The sequence below is a fragment of the Pongo abelii genome, chromosome 4 (assembly GCF_028885655.2).
Source record: "Pongo abelii isolate AG06213 chromosome 4, NHGRI_mPonAbe1-v2.0_pri, whole genome shotgun sequence".
NCBI classification, from domain to species: Eukaryota; Metazoa; Chordata; class Mammalia; order Primates; family Hominidae; genus Pongo; species Pongo abelii.
This window is the reverse complement of record NC_071989.2, coordinates 75,169,478-75,184,234: the sequence shown is the minus strand read 5'-3', so window position 1 is coordinate 75,184,234 and position 14,757 is coordinate 75,169,478. Positions and strand designations below refer to the sequence as shown.

The 14,757-nt window shown below is 35.5% G+C and overlaps 1 protein-coding gene across 7 annotated transcripts in view; it reads right to left on the bottom strand.

The window, feature by feature from the left end:
• Positions 1-14,757, bottom strand: part of ERBIN (erbb2 interacting protein) — a 151,033-nt gene that overhangs the window by 75,642 nt on the left and 60,634 nt on the right. For all 7 annotated transcript variants that reach the window (XM_054556421.2, XM_054556420.2, XM_063724125.1 and 4 more), the window contains exons 3-4: positions 11,744-11,941; positions 9,809-9,926 (exon numbers count right to left, since the gene is read on the bottom strand). In XM_054556421.2, coding sequence (XP_054412396.2) covers positions 9,809-9,926; positions 11,744-11,932 — 307 coding nt within the window. In that variant the 5' untranslated portion in view covers positions 11,933-11,941. The remainder of the gene's footprint in view (positions 1-9,808; positions 9,927-11,743; positions 11,942-14,757) is intronic.

Here is a 14,757-nt window from a genome sequence, read left to right as displayed (position 1 = left end):
CACGCATGTAATACCAGCACTTTGGAAGGCTGAGGTGGGCAGATCATTTGAGGTCAGGACTTCGAGGCCAGCCTGGCCAACATGGAGAAAACCCGTGTAAACTAAAAATACCAAAAAAATTAGCCAGATATGGTGGCCTGCACCTGTAGTCTCAGCTACTCAGGAGGCTGAGGTACGAGAATTGCTTGAACCTGGGAGGTGGAGACTGCAGTGCGCTGAGATCGTACCACTGTACTCCAGCCTGGATGATGGAGATTCTGTCTCAACTCACACATACATACACACACACGCACACACACGCGTGCACACGCACACACACACAGACTGAATTTTATCACAGTTTACTTCTTAATTCTCTGTCAACTATCTGTTCTTTTCTAATTATCACGACTTCAATAAATAATGCTTCTTCTTTGACGTATACTTCTTTAATAAGAAAATTCTGCTGGCCAGGCATGGTGGTTCACGCCTGTATTCCCACCACTTTGGGAGGCCAAGGTATTGGGAGTACTGTTTGAGGCCAAGGAGTTCAAGACCAGCCTGGGCAACATGGCAAAACCCCAACTCTACAAAAAAAAAAAAAAAAGCCGAGCATGGTGGTGCGCACCTGTAGTCCCAGCTACTCAGGAGGATGAGGGGGAAGGCTCCCTTGAGTCCAAGAGTTTGGAATGCAGTGAGCTATGATCATGCCACTGTACTCCAGCCTGGGCAACAAACAGAGCGAGACGCCGCCTCTTAAAAAAGAAAGAAAGAAAAAAAAAAGACTGCTGCTCAAATGTAAAATGAAGCTCTAGATTAGATATCATAAAACACAACTGTCTTCTTCAAATCACTCTCAGTTACAGAAGAATTCTCTCTCTTAACTTTTGAGAAAGAGAAAACCCCTTCTGACACCTAGGAGCTGGCCTGGTACTATCACTAGTCCTTGATCTTAATACAAACAAGCCCTGGCATTCAGATGGAGGCCTCAGTGTTCTCCTGCTGAACAAAACTATTTCACAGAACATCAATATCACACCAATCCATTCTGTAACCATGATATATCAAGACAAAAACAAATTTATAATCGTCTGAAAAAAGACAAAACATGATATTGTCCAAGCCAAAAAATACCAAACAGCACCTTTTTCCAGATAATAAGTGACTGATGTATTGTTTACTGATTACAGCTTTAGTTCTACTCTAATCAACTTCCCTATAGATAACATTAAGATACCCAATCATAGAATTACCCCACTTCTTGACAGCATCCCATCCACAGCAAACCGTTATTTTCTGAAACCTTCCCAATATCACCAAGCAAAAGCCCAAATCCTGTATTTTTTTTTTTACACCTTCTGCGACCCTCATGAATCCCAATAATATGAGTTTTTGCTCACCATGAAGTAATAAACCCAAACTGTTCAACTGCAGGTGAGTCCCTGGTGGTCTCTGCCAGGCAGGTATCAACATCCCACCGTCCCAGTTGTTGAATTTAAGTCAACAGGAGTCCCTTACTGTTCCTGCACTCCAAAGGCAATGATTACCATACTACAGAATAAAACATTTGAGTTCTGGTCAAAACTAACCAGAAATTGCAAACTCAAATGATGATAGCTTCCAGAGGATAACACATGTATGATCTGGACCAGATATAACACAACAAATAATAATGCCTATGCTATGCTATGGTAGGGCACAAATGAGTGCACACTCTAGTTAACAGTCTGCATTTATCAAAACACTTGACAGTGGCCAGAAATCACCAGTCTAAACATGGACAGTGTAAAACATGGTTTTCCTTCTTTCATTATCTTAAATAAAGTGATTTATTAAAATAGCTGGGCTCAAAACACCAACTACAAAGCAAAATGGCAATTTTAGAAATTTAAAACACAAGAGCAACATGCCATAACTTCCCCATCAATCTGTAATATCCCCTTAATCAATTTAACTTCTTTTAGTTTAATGTGAAAAGGCTTTTCCACTAGTTTGTCCCCAATCATCAGATTTTCTCAAGTTAAAAGAACTGCTTTCTGCTTTGACCACAAACTTTCAATTCACTCTTCCTGGACTTTTTGACTCAACTAAAAAGAAATACCTTGGTTAACCTCGCTAGTATTGCCATATTAGACAGAAGGATCTGAGCTACTCTTTCTGGTTTCTCTGCCTTGTAATCCCTGGCATTTTATTCAGTATGTTCATATAAGAGAATTAATAGCTACGCGGTTTTTCTTTTATCTCCCCTCCCCACCAGCTTTCCCCATCAACCACTTTGACAGAATGTTTTAATCACATCATCTCAGTCTTCCCTACAAGAAAAGCCATTTGATTGCAACAGCAGATCATTTCTCTAATACTGGTTGCTATTTGCAATGGCTTGGGATAGTAGCTTAGAGAACTTTTTATAACTTTAAAAAGTGTACATGCACACATATGTTTATTGCAGCACTATTTATAATAGCAAAAACTTAGAATCAACTCAAATGCCCATCAATGACAGATTGGATAAAGAAAATGTGGCACATAATACACCATGGAATACTATGCAGCCATAAAAAAGAATGGGTTCATGTCCTTTGCCAGGACATGGATAAAGCTGGAAACCATCATCCTCAGCAAACTAACACTGCAACAGAAAATCAAACACCGCATGTTCTTGCTCATAAGTGAGAGTTGCACAATGAGAATACATGGACGCAGGGAGGGGAACATCACACACTGGGGCCTGATGGGGAGTGAGGGGAAAGTGGAGGGATAGCATTAGGACAAACACCTAATGCATGTGAAGCTTAAAACCTAGATGACGGGTTGATAGGTGCAGCAAATCACCATGGCACATGTATACCTATGTAACAAACCTGCACGTTCAGCACGTGTATCCCAGAACTTAAAGTAAAATAAAACAAAAAAGCATACTGTAAACCAAAACTCAAGAAAAGAAAGAGAAGAGCAAATTAAGACCTAGAACAAATTAACATTCCAGTTTTATCACAGACTGTAAAAGAAAAAACTGAATTTCTTGATAAATACAAATATTAAATCCCTTAGAATTATATACTTCCTAGACTGATCCATTTCATGTGTTTAACAATCTTACAGATGAACTAACAAATTTAGATTAAGTCCCCAGTGTAACAACCAGACCAATAAACAGAGAAGCAAAGAATAGAGGCCATTTCTTTTTATTCCTAAACCATGCTAACTTACCAAATGAAAAACACTGATAAGAACTGCATAAAAAATCAGAAACTATCACAGCCTAAAAGCCAAAATCCTAAAAGCAAGTGCTTTTAAAGAAATACAGTTTGATGATATGATGAATAACAAAGTACGCCACAAGTTTCCTGCCTCCTTGCAAACAGTGCACAACAGCTAATGAATCTGAAAACTGTACCTAGCATATTATGATAAACTTAAACATTAGACTGAAATGATATAAAAACCTAAAAGGAGAAAACACTAGAGCTTAAATATAAGCAAAACAGTAATAGCTTAAATTGTATTATTAAATTTTAATAATTTCATGAAATTACATTTTAATAATTTCAAAATATTACATTTGCTTAAATGTACTAACCTTTCTTTTAAGCAGTCTATTATCAAATCAAAAATGCAACAAAAGTTGAATTTCTAACATCCAGCCACATCAACCTAATATGCAACTTAATATGCGTGCTTTATTAATTTTTTTTCAACACAATAGACCTATACAAGCATACATATTAGGGTTGAATACTACAGGTTGATTAAAATTATCTCAGCTCTCTAAAAGTAAAATGGGTTAAATACACCACTTACGAAGAATATAAGATGAGGAATTAAAATAACTAGAATTTTTACTTGGCAAGGTAACTTCTGACACTATTATAGTCTCTTGTCTCCTTTCAGCTAGCCTTGTTATGAACAATGAAGTGAAGTTTCACTTAGACATCAATTCAAGACTAAAAGGAGAGAAAATACAAGTAACAAGTAAAATGCAAAAAACTGATTCTGCAAGTTAAAGAATAGATGTGGTCCTTTCTATGTGAGGAATCATATAAAAAGAACAGACCAATTTAATTTTTAGTCAAATAAACTAAGACTAATTGGCAGCAATAAGTAACGTCATTCCTCCTTGAGGCAAAACACTTAAGTACTTTTCCTAAATCTTTTGATCACATAAAGATTATCTCCAACGCCTCAAAAACATTCACAGGTTGAAATAATTGTTTAAAAGTTTTCAATATAGTAGAAGCAACAACAAAATGCTAAACTAGAAAGGTAAAAGAGCTACTCTGCAGTCTAATAGGTTGCCTAACTCTACAACATGTAATTCTTTCAATAGTTATATAAAAGCCTAGGATATTAATTTAATGATGCTGCAGGGTTAGAACATAGCCATAATTCCACCATTCTCATTTTAGAGTAATAAACATGAGGTTAATCCATTTTCATGAAGCATACATGCAAGTTATTTTCATTACTGAGACAAGCAATACTTCCATACCATAAAGACTGATAGCAAAGTTTACCCAATACATACAATTCCAGATGCGTAAGATTTTTAATCAATACCCAAATTATCGAGTCCCTTTCCTTATACCTTAACAACTCCCATTTAAAAAGACCAGAAAGATACTCCTTTAGGATGAAAAGGTAGATGTGATGACTTCTAAAGTGACAATAATTCTAGAATTCTGTAATACTCTGGATTAATTTATCTGTCAACATATGTAGAGATACTCCTTTAGGATGAAAAGGTAGATATGATGACAACTAAAGTGACAATAATTCTAGAATTCTATAATACTCTGGATTATGTGTCAACATCCGTAGAGATCTGATGGTAATCAAGTTCATCTACTTTGGAATATATCAGGCACCATCAGGCACTAATACTAAGTACTAGGGATGGAAACACAAATTTCACACTGCCCTCAAGGAAAAGTTTGAAATGGCAGACATTTAGCCTGAATAAAATAATGAGAGGAAAAGTCACAGAAATCAAAAGCCAACTATCTAAAAACTTCAAAAATGGAAATTGTCATGAAAATCATGAGCAAACTGTTCCTGATTTAAAAGGACCAGAGACACAACAACTAAACGCTTTACATGATCTTTAACTTGAAAGGAGAGATATGCAGAAGGGGCCTAAAGAGTTTAAAAGAGCATTATTAGGCAACAGGGGAAATGTGATGTTAAATTTCTCGAGAGTGATAATGATGTTGTGGTTATTCCGATTCCCCTGTTCTTAGAGGATGCATATTCAAACATTTAGGAGTGAAGACATGATGCCTCCAACTTAAATTTAAATAAGCTTAGCAAAAAGACTTTTTTAAATTTATTTATTTGAGACGGAGTCTCGCTCTTGTTGCTGGAGTGCAATGGCACAATCTCGGCTCACTAACACCTCTGCCTCCCGAGCTCAAGCAATTCTCCTGCCTCAGACTCACGAGTAGCTGGGATTATAGGCGTCCGCCACCAAGCCTGGCTAATTTTTTGCATTTTTAGCAGAGACGGGGTTTCACCACATTCGCCAGGCTGGTCACAAACTCCTGACCTCAGGTGATCTGCTCACCTTGGCCTCCCAAAATGCTGGGATTACAGGGGTGAGCCACCGCGCACAGCCAAAAAGATATTTTATATAAGCAATTATATGCATATATCTTTTTCCTGAATATTTAAATTCACATACATGAAAAAGAGAAGACAAATTTAACAAAATGCTAACAACTGGTGAAGCCATGTGTGTTCTTTTACCTTTTACACACTTCTTATTTGGGTATAATTTTTTTTTTTTTTTTTTTTTTTGAGACAGGGTCTTGGCTCTATTTTCCAGGCTGGAGTGCCATGGCATGATCATGGCTTACCGCAGCCTCGACTTCCCAGGCTCAAGCAATCCTCCCACAACAGCCTGAAGTAGTCGGAACCACAGGCACATACCACCATGCACAGCTAAGTTTATGATTTTTTGTAGAAACAAGGTTTTGCTATATTGCCCAGACTGATCTCAAACTCCTGAGCTCAAGGGATCCTTCCACCTCGACCCCCCAAACTGCTGGGATTACAGGTGTGAGCCACTGGGCCTGGCCAAAAATTTTTAAGATAGCTAGATAAAAAGCAGGACATCACTATGAATGAATCCAATCTAAATAAAAATTAATAAATTTATTAAAAATACAAATAGCTCTAAAGTTAAACAGCTCAATAACAAAAGGTAAAATAAAATACAATACTATCTTTAAAGCTAAAATTTATTAGTTATCGTGAACTAAACGTCAGTACGGCACTAACCACTAAAACCTTCACCTTAACCTAGGATGAACATAAGCAAATAATAAATCCTTAAAACAGAAGTCCTGATTTGATCATAATCCTATAAAACATACATTTCAATGACCTGCAACTAAAATAAATAGAATTTAATAAGTGGAGAGATATATACATACATATATATATATATATATATATATATATATTTTTTTTTTTTTTTTTTTTTTTTTTTTTGAGAGTCTTGCTGTGTCACCCAAGCTAGAGTGCAGTGGTGCTATCTTGGCTCACCGTAACCTCCGTCTCCTGGGGTTCAAGTGATTCTCATGCCTCAGCCTCCTGACTAGCTGGTACTGCAGGCACGTGCCACCACGCCTGGCTAATTTTTGTATTTTTAGTAGAGACAGGGCTCACCACGTTGGCCAGGCTGGTCTTGAACTCCTGACCTCAAGTGATCTACCCACCTCAGCGTCCCAAAGTGGTGAGATTACAGGCGTGAGCCAACATAACTTTGTGTGTGTGTGTGTAGATAGACACCTGGTTAATTAGCTTGCCAAAGTTAACTGTTAATTGTGAAAACAGGATGACTTCTAATAAGCCCTAAAATGCTTCATAATAAGTCCTAAAATTTAGGAAAACTGATAGGAGAAGGATTACTTCTGGACACTTATATCATTAGGACAAAGAATGACTTTGAAGCTAAGAGCTGTGGAATATGATTACTACATATTTGCTGGCACTGCTGCACTAACTTGGTGGGACTTGTTTATAAAGTTTTTTCCCCAATTCTTATTAAGAAGTATTATATGACAGTATTTAGTGTTTAGTGAAAGTCCTATATTTGGTCAGACCATTTAAAATTTACGCTTATGTGATTCTTTCTTTTTTGTAATTATAAAAGAAATACACACTCATTCTAAAAATTTCAAGGGCTGATTTCTCTCTCCTTCTGAGGTAAGGACTTAACATTTTAGAATGTATCTTCCATACTTAATGAATATCAAACTAAACATACTAAACAAGACTACTTGGCCTTAATAATTTCAACATATATATAAAAGTGATATATCACATCAACAAAACAAAGGAAAAAAATCTCTCAATGGATGCAGAAAAAGCATTTGACAAAATTCAACGTCCTTTCATAATAAACTCTCAACAAATCAGGTATAGACGGAAAGCACCTCAACACAATAAAGGCCATATGTGACAAACCCACAGCTCACATCATACTTAACAATGAAAAGTTGAAAGCTTTTCCTCTAAGATCTGGGACAAGGCAAGGATGCCTATTCCTGCCACTTCTTTTCAACGTTGTACTTAAGTCCTACCCAGAGAAAGAAATAAAAGGATTCCAAATTAGAATAGGAGAAACTGAAGTGTCCCTATTTGCAGACAACATAACCTTATACATAGAAAACCCTAAAGACTCCAACCAAAATACTATTAGAATAAATTCAGTAAAGTTGCAGGATACAAAAATCAACATACAAAAATCAGTAGCATTTTTACATATTAACAACAAACTATATGAAAAAGTTATTAAGAAAACAATCCCACTTATAATAGCTACCAAAAAAATAAAATACTTAGAAATAAATTTAACTAAAGAGGTAAAAGACATATACACTGAAAACTATAGAACATTTGATGAAAAAAATTGAAGCAGCACAATAAATGGAAAGAAATCCTGTATTCATGGACTTCAAAATCAATATTGTTAAAATGTCCATACTACCCAAAGTGGTCTACAGATTCAACCCAATCCCTACCAAAATTCCAATGACATTTTTCATAGAAAAAGAAAAATCCTATGGTTCATATGGAGCCACAAAAGACTGAATACCCAAAGCAATGGTGAACAAAAAGAACTAAACTGCAGGCATCACACCTGACTTCACAATACGCTACAAAGCAATCGTAATCAAAGCAGCATGGTAATGACATCAATACAGACAGACCAATGGAACAGAATAGACAGCCCAAAAATAAATCCATGTATTTTGTCAATTATTTTTTGACAAAGGTGCCAAGAACACACAACGGGTAAAGGATAGTCTCTTCAATAAATGGTGTTGGGACAACTGGACATCCACATGCAGAAGAATGAAATTAAACCCTTATCTTACACCATTTAAAAAATCAACTCAAAATGGATTAAAGACTTAACTATAACACCCAAAACTATTAAAAAAAAAAAAAAAACTACTAGAAAAAAAAATAGAAAAAGCTCCATGACATTCTGGAGCCTGGCAATGGCTTGAACAATGATTTTTTTTTAATATGACCCCAAAAGCACCGGCAAAAAAAGCAAAAACAGACAGATGGGATCACACCACACAGAACACCTCCTATACAGCCAAAGAAACAACAGAGTGAAAAAACAGATTATGGAGTGGGAGAAAATGTTTGCAAGCTATACATCTGAGAAGGGGTTAGTATTCAAAACATATAAGAAACTAAAAAACCTCAATAACAAGAAAACAAGTAATCTGACTTAAAAATCAGCAAATGACCTGAATAGATAGTTCTCAACAAAAGACACACAAATGATCAACAGGTATATGAAAAATGTTCAACATCATTAATTACCAGAGAAATGCAAATTAAATCTACAGTGAGATACAACCTCACACCTGTTAGAATGAGTAAAAAGACTAAAGATAAGTGCTGCTAAGGGTGTTGAGAAAAGGGAGTGCTTGCACACTGTTGGTGGGGATGTAAATTAGTATAGCTGCTATGGAAAACAGTATGGAGAGTCCTCAAAAAATCATAACTACCACAAGATCCAGCAATCCCACTACTGGATATGTATCAAGGTGAATGAAATCAGTATGCTGAAGAAATATTTACACTCTCATGTTCATTACAGCACTATTCACAATAGCCAAGATAAGGAACCAACCTAAGTGTCCACCAACGGATGAATGAATAAAGAAAATATGATATACACAATGGAATACTATTCAGCCTTTAAAAAGAAGAAAACCCTGTTAATTTGCAATAACATGGATAAACCTGGAGGATATTATGTTAAGTAAAACAAGCCAGGAACAGAAAAAAAAAAAATACCACATAAGCTCACTTACATATGGAATCTTGCTGAGGCAGAGGCAGAGTAGCATGGTGGTTACCAGGGGCTGGGGATGGGGAAGCAGGGATGGAGGATTGGAATATGTTGTTCAAAGGATATAAAATTTCAGTTTGACAGGAGAAATAAGCACAACAGATCTATCCTGCAACATGATGACCGCAATTAAAAATGTAAAAACAACAACAAAAAAACCCTTACATTTATTCTCCATGTGCTTTAAGCTATCACAGATTCTACATACACATATTAAACAAATTCTAAGCCAAGGCCATAACATTTAATTTTACTGTATTTGATACAAAACAGGTGGCAAAACTTGTAAAGTGGGGCAACTATCTTTACATAAAACATTCTTAGATGAAGTTCATATTAATACATTAGATTTAACTTATTTTTATATTTTTATTTTTGAAAACTCAATACAAATCTTAGTAATGAAACATGTTCCAAAGTACAAAAAATTATGGGCAAAAAAAGCCTTACCATTCTTGCTGACATCCAGTTCCCTGAGATTAATAAGGTTTGCAATGGATGCTGGTAACGCTGTTAAATCATTGTCTGGCAAACTCAGTTTGTGTAAAGACTGACAGTTAAAAAGTTGCTATTGAAAAAAGGGAGGAAAGAATGTCAATTATATGTATCTTTAAATATTTCATGAACTAACTTCTATTATCAGCCATATTAAAACTGAACGAGTTATAACCTACACTAATACCAGGAAAGATGCCTCATTGTTCTGGTTATGCTATTACGGATATGAATACAACTGAACCATTCAGATTAATTTATACCTTCATACTTCTACCTTAAGTAAAATGCACTTAGTGAGACTAAGTATATGGCTATATCCTCTGTTGAGTTAGTAAAAAAAAATAAGTGGCTATTAAACGTGATAAACTCTGGAGCTTGTCTTTCAAGCAACCTTATTCCAAAATGAAAGCCCTATTTAAGAAGAGTATTCTTCTAAAAATGTAAAAGAGTTAGGTATGATAAGACATAAATGATTCAGTTATTTGCACTGTTGTAGCAAGACTTTCTCTTTTCACCAAAACCCCTAAACCAAGACTCTACCGGTGGTGATTAGAGAAGGAGACAAATTTTGGTCCTCTATATTCTCTAGAACTAGCTAAGGAAGATAAACTGCCTGCTGAAGAACAACATATAAGGAAGAACAGTAAATTATCCAACCACAACCTAGGTTTCTAGTTCATAAACATGAGACCAACAACCTTTAATTTTTATCCATAGCCATATAAAGATTTCTCTGTAAGATGACCCCTAGGATAGCAGTGGCTTTCAGAATGTTCTTACTGACCATCAGAGAAAAGCCTGTTGCATACTGTCATCCAGTATGTATATACACACAAATCTAAAATATTTTCATGAAACAATGGCTATATACAACACACTCTATTTTCTATTTTTTATAATTAAGATTGCAAGAATAGGTATAAGATGTCCATTAAATTTGAATTTCAGACAAACAACAAATAATTTTTTAGTACAAGTATATCCCACAATTTTATGGGACACACTTACACTAACAAATTATTCCTTATTTGAAAATTCTAATTTAAGCGTCCTATATTTCCTAATTCTCGCAGTCCAAATTTATAGTTCTTTTTTCCAAAATGCTGCCCACATATACTAAATTGATTTTATGAGCTACCAATGGGTCTCCACGCACAGTTTCAAAAACACTGCTGTTTGGGTGGCAGAAGATCCCAACAATTAAATTATAGCAATTTAATTGGTATAGGATAATGAGAGGGAAAATTGATAAAGGATAATGAGAGACTGGGATTTAAGAAGAAAAAATACACAGAAAAAAGTTTGGTGAAAAAAAAACAAGGTGATAACTTGAGAAGGTGTTTCATGGCAACAAACCAACTTTCTCCTTTCAGTTGTTACTACACTTCAGAAATGTTAAGTCCTCCAAAACCTTTCCAAACAAATTGTAAATGGAGGAAAACAATATCTGTATGAACTCAAGAAAAGCTGTTTAACAATAAAATTATGATATGGTAAAAGGACAATTTCCCTCAATTATAACAATACACATTAATGTCTTATGAAAAGTAGAAAAAGACAGCATTAATTTCAATTATCGCTCTAGTTAAATCTACTGACTCCAGAAATTATTTAGTCTCATTATTTACCTTAATAGCTACAATACAACTAAAATTACAAAATTTTACGTTATCTGCACAAGTATAAAAGCAATTAACTTGAAGGAATACAAGTTTAAAAATCGACTTTTAAAAATTTGAATTGTACGGCATACTCTAAGATACAATTAAATCAAAAAATTCAAACACCACACAAATATATTGGCAACTTTATAGCAATATTAGGAATATCATATTTCTAGATATAAAAATAACCAAAGATAATTCTTGAAAGAAAGTATTAGCATACCTTTGGAAGCTCTTCAATCTGATTAGCATCTAAATAGAGCTCCTCCAAGGTTTTTTCAAAAGTAAAAATCTCTTTCGGAACTTGTTCTAAGCTGCAATGAGAATAATCCAGAGTAGTGACAGTCTCCTCTTCCCCTCGTAGACAGCGACATGGTACCAACCGCACAAACAAACTTCGTTTTGTAGTCATTTTTAGACACTGCAATATTCGAATAAAAAGAAATTAAAAACATACATATTACAACGGTTTTTCAGAACAAATCATTCCAATCTATCACAATTCATATGTCACAGACAAACACTTCTCCTGCCACTATACAAGCACAATGGAACCCATTTAACATTGCTTTAATACCCACATTTATAACTACTGGATTTCAAATTAAACTCAAGCTCTTTAGTACTTCACAAAACAATCCATGAAGTAGCCATTTACATGCTTCTTCAAAAACTGTGCTTTGAGGCTGGGCGCAGTGGCTCACGCCTGTAATCCCAGCACTTTGGGAGGCCGAGGAAGGCGGAACACGAGGTCAGGAGATGAGACCATCCTGGCTAACACGGTGAAACCCTGTCTCTACTAAAAATACAAAAAATTAGCTGGGCTAGGTGTGGGCGCCTGTAGTCCCAGCTACTCCGGAGGCTGAGGCAGGAGAATGGCTTGAACCCGGGAGGTGGAGCTTGCAGTGAGCCGAGATCGCGCCACTGCATTCCAGCCTGGGCAACAGAGTGAGACTCAAACAAACAATCAAAAAAAAACTGTGCTTTGAGTCTGCTTCTTAGTTCTCAACAAGAAAAACTCTAATAAGACAAAGATTTTTATTTAATTTTACTTAATTTCTGACTAAGAGTTCTATGAGTCTTCATTAAGGACTTGATTAAGTGCAGTTTTGAGTAGGAAGTGGGAATGCAAAGATATTTTCAAGTCTTCTTAACCAGCCATCAGGGATCAATCACCCTATAACCTTCCTATGAAAAGTCCAAGTTTCCACATGAAAATTCCCACCTACCCCAAGTATATTTTGTTTCAATTAAATATTGGCTATATAGTTTTTCTAAAGAACTTATATGTCTTAAATGTGTTTAAGGTTACACACTGGTACAAAAACTTGCTTAAATAAAGAACAGATTTCAAATTAATTGAGGGAAAAGGCCAATTCTGAATTAGTGAACATTCTCAGGGCCAACTTTATTAAGTACACAATGTATATACATAGGTTAATTCTAACTAGGCTAAGATTATATTAGCAAAGTAAGATATATTTGCACAAGTAATAAAGCAATTAACTTGAAGAAATAAAAGTTTAAAAATTGACTTTTAAAAATTTGAATTGTGCAGCATACTCTAAGATAAAATTAAACCAAAAAACTCAAACACCACACAAATATATTGGCACTTTTATAGCAATATTAGGAATAAATAAAATTAAAATGATAATGTTATCAATTCTTTCTATGTAAAACAATCCATTCTTGCTGAAGTCAGAAGATTCTATTAGAGTATTAGATTACCTCTAACCAGAACCAAGACTAGGTTAAGGCCAGTAAGGCCTCAGGAACAAAATATAAGGAGGTATCAAAAAATTCAGTAATCAAGATAAATACAATATCTTAATATAATGTTTTAAAAATACAGATTACTGAAAAAGAATCCATGTATAAACAAAATGTCCAACGTTAAAATAAAGACAGGATCTGGTATTAGTGATTTTTCCTTTTGCCTCAAGCTGTAACAGGGATCTGCAAGGCACTGCTTCTAATTCTTCTACTTCATATTATATGATATTTTAAAAGTGACAAAGAATAAGATATGTATTTCCCTTGCAATCTTTTTAAAAAATTGATTATTCTAGGCTGGGCACGGTGGCTCAGACCGGTAATCCTAGCACTTTGGGAGACCAAGGCAGGCGGATCACTTGAGGTCAGGAGTTCGAAACCAGCCTGGCCAACATGGCGAAACCCCATCTTTATACAAAAAAATTAGCCAGGCGTGGTGGCGCGTGCCTGTAATCCCAGGTACTTGGGATTTTTTTTTTTGACTATACTTAATCACTCTATACCAGGCACTGTGCTAAGTTCTTTAGATAAACTATATGCAGACTCTCATTTCATTGTCACTACAATTTTTTTTTTTTTTTTTTTGGGGGGGGGATGGAGTCTTGCCTGTCGCCCAGGCTGGAGTGAAGTGGCGCGATCTCAGCTCACTGCAAGTTCCGCTACCTGGGTTCACGCCATTCTCCTGCCTCAGCCTCCCGAGTAGCTGCGACTACAGGCGCCCACACCACGCCCGGCTAATTTTTTTTGTATTTTTAGTAGAGATGGGGTTTCACCGTGTTAGCCAGGATGGTTTCCATCTCCTGACCTCATGATCCACCCGTCTTGGCCTCCCAAAGTGCTGGGATTACAGGTGTGAGCCACCGCACCCGGCCTACTTACTCAGTCACTCTATACCAGGAACTGTGCTAAGCTCTTTAGATAAACTATTTGCAGACTCTCATTTCATCGTCACTACAACTTTCTACGATATGTGCTGTTATCTCCATTTTTCCATGAAGAAACTGAGTCTGCGCTCTTCTATACTGCTTCTCAATATATAATAATGCATACTTGAAGGAAGGAACTTGAATTGTTCTTAAAACAATTCAAATATCAGTAAATCTTCACTACATACTCCTCCTTCAGAATTTAAAAAAAGAAACTAAGATGTCAAACATTAAATGTTTCCATCTAAAATCTCTGTCAACAAATAAATATCCAGAAAAGTTTACTACTTAGTAACAATCTTTGTTTATATTAAGGCATATTTTATCAATAAGAATAAACAGTTCATCTAATAAGAAGATTTTAATCGCCAGAAGAGAATTTAGATTTTACCTATGTGCTTATGAGATCATTTTAAAAATTCCAAAAATGAATACAAAATTTCTTGTTCTAGACTTTTTTTTTTTTATTATTATACTTTAAGTTTTAGGGTACATGTGCACAATGTGCAGGTTAGTTACATATGTATACATGTGC